The sequence below is a fragment of the Carcharodon carcharias genome, chromosome 6 (assembly GCF_017639515.1).
Source record: "Carcharodon carcharias isolate sCarCar2 chromosome 6, sCarCar2.pri, whole genome shotgun sequence".
Classification (NCBI taxonomy): Eukaryota; Metazoa; Chordata; class Chondrichthyes; order Lamniformes; family Lamnidae; genus Carcharodon; species Carcharodon carcharias.
In genome coordinates this window covers 13,777,024-13,797,454 of record NC_054472.1, presented here as the reverse complement: position 1 = coordinate 13,797,454, position 20,431 = coordinate 13,777,024, and the positions used below count along the sequence as shown (strand labels likewise).

At 41.6% G+C, this 20,431-nt stretch overlaps 1 protein-coding gene across 4 annotated transcripts in view; it reads right to left on the bottom strand.

Moving 5' to 3' along the window:
* Positions 1 to 1,363: 1,363 nt before the first annotated feature.
* Positions 1,364 to 20,431, bottom strand: part of nfatc1 (nuclear factor of activated T cells 1) — a 269,605-nt gene continuing 250,537 nt past the window's right edge. For all 4 annotated transcript variants that reach the window (XM_041189713.1, XM_041189715.1, XM_041189714.1 and 1 more), the window contains one exon: positions 1,364 to 4,715. In XM_041189713.1, the coding sequence (XP_041045647.1) occupies positions 4,660 to 4,715 (56 nt within the window). In that variant the 3' untranslated portion in view covers positions 1,364 to 4,659. The remainder of the gene's footprint in view (positions 4,716 to 20,431) is intronic.

The following is a 20,431-nucleotide window of genomic DNA, read 5'->3' as shown; positions in this document are numbered from 1 at the left end:
CACCATTGTTTCAAGTGCTTGCAATTTCAGCTATTGATACTTTAAGGGCCTGGATGATTAACAATTTTATTGGCCTATAGTAAAAAGGAGATTTTTTCTAAGATAGTGGGAAGTTATCAATGAATGACTTTCTTTTTAAAACGTTATTTTACACATCCTATTGTCAGTATAGGGTTCTAACCCAGTGTACTTTGGGTGAATGGGCATGGATGAGTCATAGCTTGGCAATGGGGGCATGAGGGGCCATCGGGATGGGTGAGGGGTATACACTGGCATGGGGGTCCTGAGGGTCCACAGTGGGTGGGTGGGACATGAGGTGGCATGGGTGGGGCATGGGGAGTGTGCGATTGGTGAGGCGGGGAATGAGGGCTAGATGGTTTTTCGTTTTTCATTATAACTAGGACAAAGTCCCGCAGCTCCGATGCGGGCTTTTTGGGCTGCCTCCAAACTTTTTCCACAGGTCAGTTGGCCAGACTGCATCCCGCACCCACTACCCGTCACAACGAAAATCCCATCTTTCCTGGCACTTTCTCCCAAGGCGGGCAGGCCAAGCAGTGAATTTTCCCAACTTCCGCTATCTGTCTCGAGGATGAAAATCCAGTCCCATGTGCACGCTGCTGACATCCAGCTCCACTTCACCGCCGTCTCTCTCGACCCTTCCATTGTCTTGAACCTTGTCAAAATCCTTGTCCAACATCCAGTACTGGATAAGCAGAAATTTCCTCCAATGAAATATTGGCTTCCTATCTTCTATGCTATATAAACTTGAGCTCATCCAAACCTCTGCTGCCTGTACCCTAACTCACACCAAGTTCCATTAATCTATCGCTCCTGCGCTCACTGACTTGCTGGCTCCTCGGCCAAGAAGGCCTCAATTTTAAAATTCTCATTCTTGTTTTTAATTACTCCATGGTCTCGTCCCTCCCTATCTCTGTGACCTCTGCTAACCTTACAACCCTCCGAGATCTTTGCACTCATCCAACACTGACTTCTTGAGCATCCCTGAACTTAATTGCTCCCCCATTGGCAACTGCACCTTGCTTTGCCTCAGCCCTAAACTCTGGAATTGCCTCAGTAAACCTTTTCACCTCACTCTCCTTCTTTAAGGCACCCTGAAACTTACCCTTTTAATAAAGCTTTTAGCCATTTGTCCTCATCTCTCCCTTTGAAGCTCAGTGTCAATTTTTTTGGTAATGCTCCTGTGAACTACTTTGGGGCATTTTACCATTAAAGGTGCTATACAAATGCATGTTGTTGTTCTTTTTTGTAAAAGGCGAGTTTTAAGTAAATACATGCATCCAAACATATAGAACATCTATGCCATCTTACCTTCAACAAGAGAAAAAGAGGGAGAACAATGAAATATTTCAAACTGTGCTTTTATTTTATATTACATGTAGAAAATATTTGCATAATTTCCATGAAACAGGTTACACTAACAGCAAGAACGAAAAAATAAAAACACTGATACAAATATACAGGAAAATCCAAGCTTTGGAAAACATCAAAGACACAACACACAACACAGGAACTTTGTCTATTTAACTTAAGAGCCATTCCTGAAACGAAGTGAAAAAGTGGAGTGTGTTTTGCCCAAGAGATTTTAACCAGTGACACAATGTTATTGTATATTCTAAAGTAGAATCCTAGTCCAGCCTCTCCTCTGCTTTCTCTCTGGGGTCAGATCCAAAAAGCAGAGACATTCCTTTCCCTAAATAAATGCAGCAAAAATACAAATTCAAAAAGAAAAGTATACAAATAAAAATAGGAAAAAATGGCAGCTGGCATCTTAGGAGATCAGAAATGGTTGTCACTCATCAAGGGCCTGTTGACTAGGACTGGACTAGTGCAGCATAGAAAACTGCCAGTATTCACCTATAACACAATACAGTTGTATTGCCAACAATAAGCTGCCTTGCTAAAACCATTTTTTTTACAAGTTTACACCAGCAGACAAAACTAACTTTGCAATTATTTTGCAGCGTTGTAACGACTGGCAGTTCTTTCTGTCCAAGTATTAGTAGAATAAGATCATCCTGCTATACAAATTGTATGAACAACCATTTCAGCATTTCTCATTATACTTCTATACAACAGGCTTAGGGGGGTGATAGTAATCTTAAAAAACAAAATTAGTACTCCTACATTAACAGCTTTAATAGAATGCAGAACATGTATGAGATTATCTCCAAGCATAACTGAGATTTGTTTCCCCATTTCTCTTTTAAGTTACAAGTGGCACTTCTCAAAGCTAACCTAAATTAACATTTATTTACCAAAAGCCACTACTTGAATAACAGACAAACATGATCCTAAGCAGAGTCCATCCAATACATGTGGCACTGATCGGTATCTAGGCAGCGGACAGCTATAAGTGTGCAACAGGCTACAATGGATCAGAGGTATCGGGGAAGAATAAGAGGCATTAAATGACCTGACAACTGAAGGGACAGTCTCTCATTACTTGTAAGCAGATGAGGTTGCGTTGCTTTTTAATTCCCCGAATCTGGGAGGCAGAATCTTCCCCTGGAAAGTGGGGTTCTCCGGAGTTTGCCCTATTGATAACTCTTAAAGGAGTTCATTTTGCCACAATATGTTGTAAACTCTTCACTACTAGGGTGGCTTTTGAGGCAAGGGATCAAAATAAGGCAATGGCTTGAGCACAGCAATGAATCTATTTTCACTTCTTTGATTAGGTAATGTGCGTGACTGTACACCTCACACTTGTCAATTGCAGTTCATCATTAGATACTGTGAACACGATCCAGGAACTTGATATATTAACCAAGAAATGCAACCATGTAATTCCTGGGCAAAACCCAGAGAGGGCACTACTGGTTAAGGCACTCAAACTGGAAACAATTAACATAGTTATTGTATGAAATCAGACTCAATCTATAATGAAAACATAACCTAAAAGAGCAATTATTTAGTCCTAGTTAAGCTATATGGTCTGATATTCTATTTCAGCTACCAAAACTATGATCAACTATTATCTAGAGCACAATATTTAAAGATTTAACATACCATTAATGCAATAGTCCAGTAGCAGTTGCTTGCCTTTAAGATAATGTTTAAAATTCTTTTTACAGCATTGTGAGCCAAGAAATCTAAGTCTGACTTGAGATTTTTTTTAAAAATAATATTAAAACTACCTGCTGAGGCAGATTTCTTTGTACTGTCTTGTACTGTACTTTCTAAAGTGCTGGCAGAATTGCAAAAGGTAAGGAAATGCACTTCTAGTCTGTTATGTTCTATCTTTGTAAGTTAAAAAAACAAGTCTCTACTATTCTAGCTAGTCCAGAAACCACATAATATTAAGCAAACTGGTAACTGGATGCTACTGTGCAGTAGCGTGGACTGAGATCCTGATTGTGCATTGAGTGTTCTGCTAATGGTTACTGCAATTTGTTGGACAGGGGACGAAAGAAGACCATCTCCGCTGATGTTCTGAAGCTTTACACTTATCTTTCCTTTCGACATTTGTGCGCATAGAGTCTGAAATTACTTTTGTTGTGAAATATTTCCTAATTTGCATTGCAAAAATGACAATTATAAACCCATCCTTTTGAGTTTATAGTAGATAAAACACAAAATACAATCAGTGAAAGATGGCAGGTTTCAACATATTTGTGGAAATGTACATAGGAGAGCAGCAAGCAAACAATTCAGCACAAAAAAACCCTAAATATCTAGTCACTTTTTTATATGTTTTAAAAAATAAATTCTTTAATCCAATGAAGCATGCAGTGACATCTTACTATGATCTGCACAGCCATATTTCTGGGGGTATTGACGGTTTTTCTATAAGGCCATCTCCAGAGTCTCTTGGAATTTCTGTGTATTTGTGAGGTTTAATTCACTTCAAATGATATGGAAGGATGACTTTACAGCCCAGTCTCGGCTATGAATTGAGCAGCTAAAACCAGGAAATCTCTTTGGAGTGATTGATACATTTAGTGGGCTCAGGGAATGAATTAAAGAGTTGCTTTGAATTGAAATGCAATGAACAGTAGTACAGTTACACATAATGTTGGATACCCTCTTTCCACTGAAGAGCTTAGCATGAACTCCTTAGTGAACACACATATTGTAATATGTCTACTAATTCACATTAATCTCCTGCTTTCTTACAATTTCTTGCTAACAAAATATTCCTACAAAGAGCATGTTTTAATATTTATTTCTATAACTGTGATTCTTTTATTAGAAGTACAATACAAAGAACCTTCTTTTGTAACAAAAAGTAAACATAAGGCACTTATATTTGCATACTTTAGAACAACTACATTTTTTTAACTCTATGTATTCCTTCACAACAATATTGATTCTTTGGAATTCTTTAAATGTTTTCATGTGAATTTTGTTGGAATGCTTAGGGAAGACAGTTCTTGCTGAAATTGAGAACTCATCCAAACAACTGTTCGCTGGGAGTGGTGTCTAATCACTGGCCGACACTATTGACTTATTACAAAACAGCAAGTCAGTTTTGTCCTGTTACCTGAAGTGAATTATTTCTAGTAAGAGAAATAAAAGCTCGTTGTTTATATTGACGATTTTCTTTCGAGTTGGCGTAGCTTGATATTTTCACACAATCAACATTTTCAAAATGGCAGAGGACCATCTTTTCTCTTTCCATGGTCTTGACGCTAATTTTAACTACGAATGTCCATGAACAGAGGCACTTGAGAGGTCATTTCGTATGATTTCATTTACTGAGGAGAAACCAGAGAGGAATTATCACAAAGAGTTCATGTGAAGCTTCAGCAGTTTTTTTTTTGCACACTTTACTCAGTCACTGCTACAAATGTCACTTGATACAATCCTCACAACAGTTTCTAGTTCCAAGCAATTCCTAAAACAAAATCCTTTATGCTGAGTGGATTCAGACATGGATTAGCATGCACACTATGTGTGCAGACGTCCAGCTGTGGAATAAACAAATTAACAGATGTATGATGGTTATCTTGATACTTAAATAGTTTCAGTTTTTTTTCATTTTTATTTTATTTTTTATTTTATTTTATCTTTCCTTTATTCTTTCATGGGGCATGGGCGTTGCTGGCCAGGTCAGCAGTTGTTGCCCATCCCTATTTGGCCTTGAACTGAGTGGCTTGCTGGGCCATTTCAGAGGGCAGTTAAGAGTCAACCACATTGCTGTGGGTCTGGAGTCACATGTAGGCCAGACCAGGTGAGGATAGCAATTTACAGGAGGTTCTCAGTTCTGGTTTGGAGAGACTAAGTGATTAGTTCAAGTAAGACAGAGTGGATCTGGATAGTGCACTTCCCATTGCTAGATAATTTCCAACGGCTGCCTCCCACACAGATCTTGTTCATCCTCAAGGGGCACCCAGCAGTTGTGGCATAGGATGAGGAGGCATGGCAGAAGTGGCTACCTCTCCAGGAAATCCTTAAGCCCCCAAACTAGCCAGACTCAAAAGACTGAAGAATGGGCAGGTGGTGAAGGGGAGCTACTAATCAGCGCATGGGGAAAAGGGCTGGCACTAACAGCAGGTTAACTCATGGTCCTCCATAAAGAGGTGCAGCCATATAGCTGCCAGCACAAAGTTCCACTGTGGAACAGCAGGCTGCCACCACAATTACACTTCCTACAGAGGTAGCACATAGCGGGAGTGTAAGATTAGGTAGGGGATGTCACATGTTATACATTCAAACAGCAAACAGCACATACAGAAAATGGTGGTAGGCAAATAAACAGCTTGCAGCTTCTGCGGGGTGTAGTATGGGGACTCATTTTCATCAGGAACATATTAATGTAATAGACCGGGTGGAATGGGCACCAATGGCTATAGAGGTACAATTGATTAGGCAGAGCTGGTTGTTCCAAGAGCCATTGACTATAAGATTGCCGCATTAAAGAGTTAAGTAAACATCTTGTCAGTCGATCACTGAGACAACCAGTGTTCCTGACTGCAAATTGCTTTCAACTATTTCTTCTTCTTTTCCTGCTGCTTCCAAGGCTCCTCTCCTAACCTCACGCTGCCTGGTTTCCCCTCTATGGCTGGAGAATTTATACAATATACAGCAGATGATGATCATTTAGGGCCTTGGACATGACTATAGGGCAGTATCTTCCTGACCTCACCAAACATCACAATCTTTGCTTGATAATACCATGCGTACATCCACCCCACTGGAATTTGAGTGGATGAGATAAGTTGTGTGGACTCTGGCTCTGGAGGTTTCTCAATGGGGTCATTAACCAGGACTACGGTGCATATCCTCCCCTTAACTGCAACCCCAACCAGCAGCCATTCATCTCATCTGCCTGCTCCTCCTAATAATGGTGGCTTTGTTGAGAGGTGAAAAATGAAAACAGTGTGGCTTCTAACACAATATCATACATTTACTTGCAATATTCCCTTCCTGCAGTCCCAACTACGTAAGACGATCTACACAATAGTGATGGAACGAAAGTCTTTCCTATTTATATATAACCCAGAATTATTCATGGAGACACATTGAGGCCCTTCATTTATGCTAAATTGACAATCTGTGAAAGTGCTATGCTCTTTCGTACCATTTCATTCTATTCTTGTAATGGTTTATATCCTTGGTTGCCTATCTCTAATTCTTCTTGCCTTGGGCTCTTGTTTATTTCCCACTCTTTGCGAGTCTCTCTCATACCTTTTCCCTCCAAAGCTCTCTTTTTCTCCACCTTTCTATTTCTGCTCATCTCTTTATCTCTCACTTTCTCATTCAATCTCAGAAGTAGTTTACAGGGTGTTGACTGCTCTGTCAGTGTTATGACCAACTTCATTCACGAAAACATACTACTGTTCGCATATAAGGAGCCTGTTTGGCATTCTCTGCTATGACCCTTACAGAGACTAATTTGATGCACACTTTCTCCCTGAACTAACCCAATTCTCTTGCTTTAAAATTTTAATGTAATTATCTAATATTGTTTTAATTGCATTAATTGTGTATTGCTGAAAAAGAGACATGTCTAAGCTTTTCGTCTTGCACTACCAAACAACTTTTAAATTAATTGTAGGATTTAGCACCAATTAATACTTGTGAAAAAACAAAATCTTACATTCTCCTTTTGCTATCCCATTATATCAAAATGTTAATTAAAACACACAACAATCCTTAGTGTACGAAATAAGTCATCTTGGGACAACATGATTTATTATAAAGGAAAGATATTAACATCTAAAAGTCTATAAGAGGACTGAACTCTGTGGAAACCTTTAATGGTTGTTAACATATCAGTATAGAAGCATTTTGATGCCAACATCTTGTATAATTGAAAGCTGCAATTTATTCAAAATTATTTTTTTTATCACAGCAAGTACTGTTGTATTTGACATTCATTATTTTGCTATGGAGGTGTGTTCAGCTTTGAAGTGAGAGCCATACTGTTTCTCCCTTGGCCTTTGATTGCTAAATTAGTACCTTTTGAAAACTTAACAATGCATCCTTTTAGAACTAAATTTTCATATCAAAAAGTAATTCATTGTGTAAAATATTTTGAAATACTTCGACCACACTATAAAAAAAAATGATGAGATGTGTCAGAGCACTTCACACAATGGAATACTTTTAGAAATGATGAAGCAAACTCATGTTAGTTAATTATATTACACTGATCAATTTTTCCTCTTTCTGTATTATTCTTTCCAGGAAGATAGCAACAGGAGGAGGCCATTCAGCCCTTCGAGCCTGCCCTGTCATCCAATTAGATCATGGTCATCTGTATCATAACTCCACTTACCCTTTCTGGTCTGTAACCCTTAAAAACCTTGGCTAACAAAAACTATCAATCTGTTCTGAAATTTTCAGTTGACCCAGGCTCAACAGCCTTTGGAGGGACAGAGTTCCAAATTTTCCCTTCCCTTTTGTGTGAAGAAGTCCTGATTGGCCTTGCTCTAATTTTAAGGTTAAGCTGCTTTATTCTGGATTTGCCCAGCTGAGGAAATAGTTTCTCTCTATCAACCTTTCCAATTTCTTTAATCATCTCAAGCACCTCGATTAGATCATCCCTTCAGCTAGAGGGCTAGATGGGGAGATGATGCCATTGTGGTAACATCAGTGGTCTCAGTGGTCTAGAAGAGGCCCAAGCTAGTGGTCTGGGGACATGGGTTAAAATCCCACTATGGTAGATGGTGACATTTAAATTCAATCAATAAATCTGGCATTGAAAGTTAGTCTTAGTAATGGTGACCATGAAACCAATGTTGATTGTTGTAAAATCCCATCTGTTCACTAAATGTCCTTTAGGGAAGGAAATCTGCCATCCTTACCAATCTGACCTACACGCGACTCCAGACCCACGGCAATGTGGTTGACTCCTAACTGCCCTCTGAAATGGTATGGCAAGCCACTCAGTTCAAGGGCAATTAGGGATGGGAAAGAAGCGCTGGCCTTGCCAACGACGCCCACATCCCATGAAAGAGTAAAGGAGTAAATCTGGCATTGAAAGCTAGTCTCAGTAATGGTGACCATGAAACTATTGTTGATTGCTGTAAAAACTCATCTGTTCACTAAATGTCCTTTAGGGGAGGAAATCTACAATCCTTACCTGGTCTGGCCTACACGTGAGTCCAGACTCTTAGCTGGTCTTCTGCAATGGCCTGGCAAGCCAATCAGTTGAAGGGACATTAAGGATGGGCAACAAATGCTGGCCTTGCCAGTGACACACAGGTCCAATGACAGAATAAATAAAAAAAAATACTCAAGGAATACAAGCCTAGTCTTTGCAACATGGCTGCATAATTTAACCCTTTTAGTCCCAGTATCATGCTGGTGAATCCGTTTTGCACCAATATATTTCAGCCTGGGCTGCAGAGTGTGTTTTGCTTTTTAGTCACTGACATTTCACATTCCCCACAATTAAAATAGAGTTAGAATGAATGTTTTGCGTTAGAAAATCATGCCTATATAATTCCACAACCAGTTACTGTGTTTCAGATTGCCTTTCGTTTTATATATTTCCCTCTGTACGAACTGAAACCATTCTGAAAGCTTTTGAGTTGAAGTCCCACAGCTAGGAGTCTTCTCTGTACCCACATTGAGAACACTGCTGCCGACCCCTCTCTCAAATATTTTTCTTTATGGCTGTGTGAAGCCGAGCCTCGTGGGGCCAAGAGGAATATTTTTCGTTCGATTTGCCCGCTTGTTGTCAGCACTACCCTCACCTCCACGATTGCCTCCCTCCCCCATCATGCCCCACATTTAACGTAGACTTTCTGGCTTATGGTCATGACACATGATTGGGCCACTTGTTGAGGACATTTAGTGGACGACCTGGTCACAAGGGACAGAGGAGTATAGGAACAGGAGGGGGGCCATTTAGCTCCTTGAGCTACTCCTGCATCATTCAATGAGATCATGGTGAATCTGCGACCTAACTCCACAAACCCACCTTTTCCCCATATCCCTCACTACCTCTGGTTAACAAAAATTTACTAACCTCAGATTTAAAATTAACAGTTGAGTTAGCATTGATTGCTGTTTGTGGGCGTTCCAAACTTCTACTACCCTTTCTATATAGAAGTGGTTCTAAATTTCAATCCTGAAGTGTCTGGTTCTAATTTTTAGACAATATGGCCCCCCGCCCCCTAGTCTACACCCACCCACAGTGTAAACCAACTCTAAAAAAGTAAGAGCACAGATTTTAGAATGCTCAACCCAACTGAAGTTATTAACATTTTCAAAAGAAAACTCGCAAACATCGCTATTAAAACGGCAAGTAAAAATATAACAAAGTTTTTTTAGGTGACCTTTATTTGTCGTCTTATGTTAAACGCTGTATTTGTGATGGAAAGAACACTGAGCCTATTTTCCACCTCTTTTGTGACTCAGAAGGTGCCAGTTACATTTTAACAGTTTAAGATGGCTTGAAGCAGCACGGCCTTATCAGTGAACATCAGCTCGCAAAGTTGCTCATCCTCCGACTGTTCTCCTAGAGTATTATTTTTTTATAATAAAACCCCACTTTTCCTGCAGATTGTCACCACAGCTCATTTCCCACACTCAGCTTGTGTCCGTTTATCTTTCTGTGTTCTTTGGCAGGCGTGAGAGGAAATGACTAAACGTGGCAGAATTGAGTTAACGCCATATAAACAACCTCGTATCTCTTGCTCTGATTTAGTTGTGATAACGCAAATGTCAGAGAAGATGTCACTCATTTGCACTTCCAGCAGTTACTTAAAATAGTTTTTTAAAAAGAAAAATCACGTGCTAGACTGACCACGTCATGGAACCAGCACAGGTAGATCTACTAGCGTTTCTGATGTAGCTTGTGTCACTCAGATCCCCCCATCTCCCTTTGACAAAAAGATAGCAGAGCTTTGGAAGACCCTGCCTTGTGTTTAGCACCACAATAACTGCAGTTGACTTTGAAGTGTTCAAAACAATGGGTAACTTGCAATGGGTAATGCAGTTCCTTCACAAAAAATCCCCAAACCATAGCGAAAGAATGTGTGGGATTTCTACACATTGGTGTCACAGAAACACAGAATCTTACAGGACTGCAGGAAGCCATTCAGCCCATCTTGCTGTCCCTGTTCACTGAAGGGGCTAACCATTTAGCTGCAGCCATCATTCATTTTCTCATACTCTTAATTGCTTTGGATGTGGCATGGGGCTGTTTGCCGATGATTCTGCAGCTTTGTACTCCATTTACAACTCCTCTGACAATAAAACAACCCACCCAAGCCTCTAATGGGACCCAATGACATTCAGATTTAGGCTGATAAGCAGCACAAAATCTTTCTGCCACACAGGTTCAGGCAATGACTGTCTGCAATGAGAGAAAGCCCAGCCATCTATCAATGACAGCACTGTCACCAAAATCCCCCACCAACATCAGCTTGAAGGTGACCCGAAGCCGAACTAGATCTAGCATGTTAACACTCTGGTTATAATCACAGGACAGAGGCTGCATAATCTGTGATGGGTGGCTCACTTTCTGCCTCTTCAAAGTCTCTCTGCCATCTATAAGGCTCAGGTTGGGGGTATGATGGAAAGCTCACCCCACTCCTACATGAATACAACTACAAGGAGCTCAACCCCTTCAGGACAGTGCAATTTGCTTAAGCAGTGCTCTTGTCGCTGGACTCAATATCCAACCCCTCCACCCTTCCATCGCTGGGACCTATTACTTTAGCAGCTACAGGGCACATTGCAGCAACCCACTAAAGGGTTAACAGAATGGATATGCCAATCTGTGAGGAGCATGATGATGTATGCACTGACATCAGGCAGTCAAGTGCTAGGTACTCTAGGCAGTATTCAGGTAGCCGTGAGGGGAGATGAGCCTTTCCTGTAACCCACTACGTACATACTGTAAATAGTGTAAATAAACTAGCTTTTAAGTAAATACCATGATATGCCTACAGCTATTTCTTATTAGAATCCAGGCTTATGCAATCTGCAACAGCCAAGGTTACTTTGACAGCATCATCTTCCCTTTGGCCTCTATCACCAAGAAGAATAAGAACACCAATGTTATGGAAGCATCGACACTTCCAAGTTCATCCTGGCTTGGCAGGTCATCATTGCTGGATCAGGATCCTGGAATTCCCAGTCTAAACCACCAAGGGAGCAACCAACACCAGAACAACTGCAGCACTTCAAGAGGGCCCACCACCACATTCTGAGGCCAACTGGGAAGAGCAATATTTGCATTCCCGTCAATGTTGGCCACATCCTGTGAATAAAACAAAGAACGACAGTCCCAACGTTTACCCTGGGTGACACCAATGTTTACCCCTCTGTTTTTTCCTTCCAGCCAACTTATTTCTATCCTGCCACATGCCCTTCAATTCAACACAATGCACCTCACATTTTTGAATAAGCCTCTTACATGGCGTCTTAACAAATTCCTGAAGTGTAGGGTAATAGGGCACGGTTTGGTCCTGTGTTAGTCCTGCAGGCTAAATTACTGATTTCACTTGGTCTATCTGGGGTGGAGTGGTGTAGCAGTCAAATGTTTCCTCAGGGGGAAGGCAGGGAAAATAAGAGTGAGCATCATTGTGTGCTATGCATTGAATCATGAAATTACCAAAGCTTGGAGCAGGTTACTAGCTGGAAATTTGCAAGGCGGCAAGAAAACTTTTGAAAACAATTTTTGAGACGTTGCGGATGTGCAAGCAACTGTGGTTTAATGTTAACTTTTGAATTGGGAAAATAAATATCTGCACAATACATGCATTAGAATGGGTTGAAATATTGCAACACACAAGGTATTAGTATCAAGTCTATTCAATATTACTGAGTTCAGAAGAAAATTGGCACAGGTTCTGCTCTCCAAATGCAATTTTACCTCTGCAGTAGTTGTAAATCTCCTCTCCCAGTGCAACAGACTTATACACTCCACAAGACTTTTTTTTTAAAAAAAAGTGATAGTGATTCACAGCACAAATCTGCAGCAGCGGTTGTGGGTTGTGCACACAATAGCTCAAAAAAGGCACAATGCCTCTTCCAAATGCTGGTCTTTGGTTGTCAATGTACTTAACCCAGATATTTTTACAAAGTGAAATCTGGTTTTGAAATATGCACTTGGGTTTGACCTTTAGGGCAGAACTGCTTTTCGCAATCCAAGACCCAGGACGACTTGATCAACCTGCATTTAAACTCGCACAATCACTAACCTGCCCCTCCCTTCATAGGTCTTCAAAAGCCTTGAATGATTTAGCAGCCCAGGAGGCTTGTAGATTGCTGTCCACTTTTTTTAAGCATAGTCACTGCTGTGAGAGGAAACAGAGCAGCCAATTTGTGCACAGCAAAGCCCCAGAAACAATAATAGTGACCACATAAACGATAGAATTCTCCTGGCCCGTGGTGGTGGGCTTTGGAGCTTCCCAGCTTCCCAACACATTCCCGCCTCTGGGGAACTTACCCAGGGATGCGCCAGCATGCAATTGGTTACCCGTTGTAAGGGGGCGGGCAGCCAACTTGCATATTTATGACCCCAATTAGGGGCCATTTAGAGTGCCCACTGACATTTTGTCAGTGGTGGTGCTGGCCCCCAATGCTTGGGAAAGTTGTCAGCTTATTGGAGGCTTGCTTGGATCTCTCTAACATATTTATTAATTTTCACACCTGCATTTTGAGGTACCCTTGCGTACTCCTAGCTGCCTCGGAGCACCCACCTCTCTCGGTGAGGCTGCTAAGGCTCTCGAGTTTCCGGCCCTGTGACTGGGCTAGCAGCATCGGGATCCCACCCAGCATCCTTACTTGGGCAGCAATCTCAGGGATGACAAATTAAGGGGTTGCCTCTGGGAAAACAGGTCTCTCAGTCTTGCAACCGGCGAGTCCGGGCTCAGAACCCCCATTTGGTCCGGATGTGGGCAGTGCTCTGAAGCCTGAAGAAAACGCTGCCCCATGTTTTTTTTTAGTGATGTTGGTTGAGGAATAAATATTGGCCACACGCTGGGGAGAACTCCCCCTGCTCTTCTTTGAAATGGGATCTTCCACGTGCACTTAAGAGAAAGCTGATGGTGCCATGGTTCAGTGCCTCATCTGAGGAATGGCATGTTCGGCAGCATAGCACTCCCTCAGTGCTGCCCCGAATGCTCCAAGGGCCATTAAATTATTCCTGTCAAAATTTGATAGATTTCCAATAAACGGGTAAACAAATATTGTCTGAATGAGTACTTAAACATTTAAATTATGCAATGGAATTAAGCTAGTGTACAATATACCCAATTAAATGACATTAGTAATTGCCTTTAAGGGAACCCATTTTCAGTTTTTGTCTTCAGTGATAAAACACTATAAAAGTGACCAGAATATTAATTTCAGTGCATCTTATCATATTGAACTTATTCTTTTTAAAAACTCCGTTGGAAATGTAGTTACGATCAGGTTGCAAACTAATGCTGCTATTGATGTCAAAACTGCTCTCTGGCTTGGGTGGAGACACACATTTCTGTGTGCTGAGATAGATGGCGTCTCAGTGCTTCTGCTTCTTGGCAAATCATACACATCACTGAGTGGGAGCTAGTGTTTGTTGAGAAACTTGAAACAGAGCTGCCAATACTGGAGATTGAAGAAAAAAGGAACTGACCAAAATCAGTTGGATTTGGATTTTTATTTAAAATACACAATCCTATTAAAAAAAGACTTTGATTTTTTTTTTGTCGACCTCCCTACATTCAATGTTCTTTAGGATACTAAACTGATCAAACACACTTGGCTGGGTCACACTTCAGACCTTAGGCTGAAACCTGGGTCAGTTTAGAGCTCAGCAGCCCAATGATTACCAAACAGGGTCAAGAGTTTTATCCCTGAATCCTGTCATCCTATTAACATGTCTCCCCCCTTGTCTATTGCTACTCCACCATAGTTGGCTCCTAATACTAGGGATCATCACTCCATGGCCTTCACACTCACCTCCTCCTGCAAAATAAAATGAGAATCACATCACATGCCTGGATAGCAGGTGGGGGTGGGGGGGGGGGGGGGGGGGGGGGGGGGGGGGGGGGGGGGCGTGGGGGGAAGAGAGAGAGAGAGAGAGAGAGAGGGAGAGGAGAGGGCAGTATTGTGCAGGGCGATACGAGTCAGATTGGGAGAGCAGAGAAAGCCAACTTAAGGAGTCCAGGAGCACTGGTTGCATTAGGGTTATTTAGCATTCCCAACACTTGACCAGACAGAAACGAACTACTGCTGCAATGGAAGATTTAAGGAAACCCCTGGCAAACTAGCGAAAGGGTTAGGCTCTTACTGTAGTCGATCGTGAGGACCCCAAGAAATTTCAGGGTGGCTAAGTTTAGCAAAATGACATATGAATCCAGTTTCCTTTTTGAGTAACAAATTCATTATTTAAGCGTTACTCCTCCACAGCCTTTATCATGAAAATTAACATGATTTAGTTGTATAATTAAGGAGATGGCAATTTCACTTAAATTGCTGTCACAGGTATGACTAGCTAATGCAATTTGTGGAAAAATTATCTCACATCATCTAGCTTAATCAGAAAGGCTTATCTCTATCTCTTTCTGTTACAAAATGACACTTGTTAGAGAACCCTTCAATTCTACAGAATTTGGAAATTCATGATTTGCGTGATGTCCTAATTCCCACACACTGGGCAGGATTTTTCCATTGGCGAGCGGGTTCCGCTCGCCGACGCATAAAGTGGCACACGGTGATGTCGGGCGGAACTTCCGACGTCACCGCGCCCCATTTAAATTTTCCAGTAGGCGGGGGCGCAGCGAAATCAGCTGCACGCCCGCCGACCTGTCAATGGCCAATTGAGGCCATTGACAGAGTCCTTTAGCTAATTAATGGACCTGCCTGTCCAACCTTAAGGCTGGCGGACAGGCCAGGAGCCCCGGCGGGAACTAGATAAAACATGAAGCCTCATCCACCGGCGGGATGAGGTTTCATGTAGGGTTTTAAAAATTTTAATAAAGTTTTTGTGAAAATTATGGACATGTCCCAACTCATGTGACAGTGTCATATGAGGGGACATGTCAGGGATTTTTTTTTTCTATTTTTAATTTCTGTCACAGAACAGCCGATCTCCCTGAGGCAGCACTTAGCCTCAGGGAGATGAGTGCGCTCTTTTGTGCGCAAGCACAAAACAGCGCATACCTGGGTTTAGGGAATCCCCCCATCGTCCGCACAGGAAGCGCATTGTGCTTCTGTGTGGATGCCACGCTCGGGGGGGCCTTAATTGGCCCGCCCATGTAAAATGGTGCCGTGACCCCCCCGATTGGGGGCGCCGATCAGAGGCGTGCCTGCCATTCAACTTTGCCCCCACGGGGAGGAAATCCTGCCCACTGAGTCAGAAGATTCTGAGGCTAAGCCAGGACTGGAGCAAAAGATATCCATGCTGACGCACCAGTGCAGTACTGAGGGAGTGCTGCAGGGGTGCTGTCTTTTGGATGTGATGTTAAATCGTGTTAAACCAAAGCCCAGTCAGCCTTCCCAGGTGGACGTAAAAGTTTGAATGGCACTGTTTAGAAGAGGAGCAGGAGAGTCATGCCCAGTGTGCCGGTCAATATTTATCCCTCAACAAACATTACATAAAAGGAGATTATTTTGGTCATTATCATTTTGCAGTTTGTGGGAACTTGCTGTGTGCAAGCTGGCTGCCACAATTCCTACATTCCATCAGTGATTACACTTCAAAGATACTTCATTGGCTGAAAAGTGCTTTTGGATGTCCTGAGGTCATGAACAGCACCATATAAATGCAAGCCTTTATTCCTACAGCACAACCAAGCCCCAACCAGGTCACAGCTATTAAACTGAATTCTGAAGCCAAAATTAGCATGATTGGTTGATTTCATGTGAAACCAGATTTTACTGTTGTCCCAATTGCTTGATCTTTAAAAAACTCTATGAGAAATAAGCCAATTATTTAAGGGTGGTTCTTCGTGGTTTTTAGGACTTCAAAGAGCAAGGAACATAACAGAGAGAAGCATCTTTGTCCCAATTCAAACAGGGCTACAGACTGCACTATTATAGTTGAACATACTTCACTATATACATGGTAAATGTCAATACTCAATGGTGACATTTAGTGTTTTGGAGGCCTGGTCCATGTGTCAACATTTGCAGATAAAACATCAGTGTGGAATGGGCCTGCCTCCCTTCTTCAATACCACTGCTAAATTCTGTTACTATTGGAAGTGATTCTGGCTATTGCAGGAAATATGTGGTCTTTAGGATCACTTCCATTTGTAGCAGGACTCCAATTAGAGCAGCAGTGTGGGGAGAGGGGCAAACAAATGACAATGAAAAAAGAGATAGATGGAAGTGTAGGGGAAAGGGAAGAGGTAAAATGGATGACAATGAAGGGGAGTGAGAAGAGATTAAATGCACGCTAACAAATGGAAAAGGAAGGTGGAAATAGGTGGCTCTAAAAGGTAGGGTGAAGGGGGAATAAAGGGTCAAGAGAAGGGTGCAGAAAAAGTGTACCATAATTAAATGAGGGGAAAGAGAGTTTCAACATGAACTGAAGGTGGGGTGGGGCTGGGGGTTCAAAGGATGTCTGTTTGAACTAGAGAGGAGCACCAAGAGAGCTAGCTTGAATGTGAGAGCTGGAGGGAGAATTAGACTGCTAGCTTGAATTCGGGGTTTAAACAGGAGTACCCAGTGGGTTGAAGAGGAAGAAGGGTGCCTCGTTGAGCTGATGGGAAGAAAGGGAGAAGAATGCCCCGATAAGCTCTGCTGGTTGATAAAAGGAGAGAATGTCTATATAAAAGACTGAAGGGTTGGATGGGCAAAAGCAAATTGAGTGTGATGGAGTTAGAGAGCCTCTGTGAATCAGAGTAGGGGGTATAGGTGTGGAAGAGTGGTCACTGAAGAAACATTTGTGGAAGTGCTGGTCTGATTGACCTGCAGAAAATCCATGTCATTTTGTCTAACTTCTTGCATTAGTTGAGTAGCAGGAAATTACAGAATGCATTACTTTTAGTATAAATATTCAGGTGAATATTAATATCAATAAATGTCAATTAATATTAATACCCAGGTGAACATGCCCTTGAATTCCCTTACAAATCCATCACCAATTTTGTGCCTACTTTTAGCCTCTTAAGGTTTTGCCTATTTATGTTCTTCTTTCTCTCCAATGAAAGTGAAGGAATATTGGGACTACCTAGACACAAAGTCTCTCTAACTACATATTTACATATATACATACAGATTGAAAGTGTTTACTATCTTCTTGAGTGCTGTGCCAGCTCTTGCGAAACTGTTGGGGTTTTCAGGTTGGCATGTACTCTGTCCTAGACACAGCAGTAGTGAGCAATTCGATGATATCCAGCCCTGTTGCCCAGTGTTTCTGTCAAATTTTGTTTGATAATGCTCCAGCGAAATACCCTGGGGTGTTTTACGTCAAAGATGCTGTATGAATAAAAGTTATTTTATTGGTGGCACCTTGTTCTATGAGATCACCACACTATACAAAGAGCAATCCTGTTTGTATTATATGTCTCTAAATGTTAGAATAAAGGTTTTAATTCAGGAAAGCTTTTACTGTCTACAGTCCAGACATAAATAGGGCCACTGAGTTTGTAAGACTAGATTTTCTTCAATTACAAATGATAATTAATTATTGATAACAATATTACTTCATAAGGTTTTGAACCTTCTCCTTCACGGTTTTTTTTGTCCCTTGCACTTTTATGGGCAGTGACTCTTGCTGAATATAAATCCATGAATAGCAGTGACTTTGATGCCTTAGGCAAATAGCCTTCAAGTGGAAGCCTAAAAAGCGAGTGCAAGCAGGGAGTTGAAATGCATAATCTGGTGTATGGAGGAAGAAATTATAGGTCTTTGTCTGCTCAAATGCACAGAATTATTAAAATGGCAATTATAATTATCAATTAAAGTAGTAAGTAACTGTACCTATAGAATTAGGAAACACAGCATTTTGGAAAGATATAAAAGATGTGCACAAAACACGCCCAACCCATTTTGTTTATCTCAATCTCATCTTCCCACTTTCTCAAAATATTCCACAATCTCTTTTATCTCTAGAAACATAAGCTTTTTGCTACGGGGCTGGGTGACTTGAGTTGGGAAATTTCCTGACTTGACAGACCTGCCTCAATTTAAAGTGTCCTGTTAGACCCAATTTTCACTTTGGGAAGGCAGAGACGGGATAGGGTCAGGTCTGCCGACCCCAGAAGGAGATTGTAGGCAGCAATTGAGGCTTGTTTCGGTTTTTTTAAAAGCTGTAACACCTTCTGGCTCTCATGCCCCCTCAGCCCCCAGCCAACCCTCATGCTCCCTCAAGCCCCCATACCACCTCCATGCCAATTAATGCCCCCCATGCACCCTGATACCCACTCATATCACCTGTGCCACATCCATAGCCATTCACCCAGTATCCACCATGGGCAGACCTCAGGATCCAAGTGGAGAAGGAAAAGAAACTTTTAATAATCTCATACAGCTCTCACTCATATACACCTGTTAGTGAAAAATGACTCCCATTCATGAAACTCATACAAAGCTTTTAAATTTGTTATAAAATTAAACATACATAGCTACATCAAAGATATCTAATCCTTTAATAGCCTCTTTCAATGGTTAATCAAACTGTGAACTCAGAACCCTTGCTGAGATAATTGTAGCTTTTGAAACTCAGCCAAGCAGTCAAAATGACCTAATTACACCCCATGGGAAATGTCAACAAAGAACAGATGGTCATGTCTTTTTCTAACCTACAACACGTGGACCGTCAATCAAAGCAGTCCAGAAGACATTTTTTTTAACTCTCACAGACTGCTTAAGCCTGTCTTCTTTCAAATTTGAAGAGCAAGGGATTTAAAAACTTCAGAACATGACATTTAAACAAACCTCACCAACCTTTCAAGAGCATTTATGTCTGCTCCATCAATTCGTGACTCCACAATGCAGGTTAAGGCCCTTGGAACACCCAAAATGGGTTCTGTTTGAACTCAGCACTAAGTTCAAATGGCCCTGCTGAGCTTGGGTTTCCCGTCTGTGTGAATCACATCCCACCCCCTTCCCCCTGTTGGCAAAAACTGGATCAGTTGGAAATGGAGGTGGGACTTCTGCACCTGGGTCCCACCCGCCATTTTCAAAGATCTGTGGAGTCTTCCCAGTTTTGTGAAAATCTGCCACATACAGATTTCTCTCGAATTACCTCAATATGCTTCGCTCCTAATTTATCCCATATGCATATTAACCTGTGGAAATGGTTCATAGCAAACATGTGAACTAAATATATCTTGAACACTAAAAAAAGTGCAGCGTTTAAGAGCAAGAAATAGCACACTTCACTAATTTAGCAGATGTGGAACTGATGTCCTTTACTGTTAAGTGGAAAGGAGTGATTTTTACTGACACCCACACATTTAATGATGGAATGTGGTCATAATTATTTCCATTTTCTCATTCAGTTTTTCCATTGGCATAAAACAATAGCAAAACTAAAAAGCTGCACAGTTGACAGTAGCCATTATCTATCTGCAAAAATATCCACCCAAGATAACCCTGTTATAGATGTCACAAGGGGGAAGTGGTTGCACGTTACCTACAGGCATGCTGCCAAATTGCTGTATTAAGCTTCTGGATGCAGTTTAAAAAAGTGTACGCGGGAGTGATCATATCTGACAAACACTTAAGAGGTCAGAATATGGCTTATCAGAAGCCTGAATATTCAAATTCAACCTAACTGCACTCAAAGCTGAAGTTCCAAAGCTCAGCAGACTCTACACAGTCAGTAAAGGCACTTTTCAGAGAATTGCTCACCATTAATGCAAAAGTTGGATCTCTGGTCTTCACTGAATTGGTTGATCTCAAAGGCGACACTTTGATTGTGCTCCTGAGTTAGTCAGGGAGATTTGAGCAGGGTCCTTACCCCTCATTGGTACCCAATGGCACTTGCTGAAAAGTTCCCCCTTGATAGCCCTTGCAGAGTTAAGTAGCCTCCCGGTACTCACTATCTAGCCTACTCTAGCTATGTGGGTGA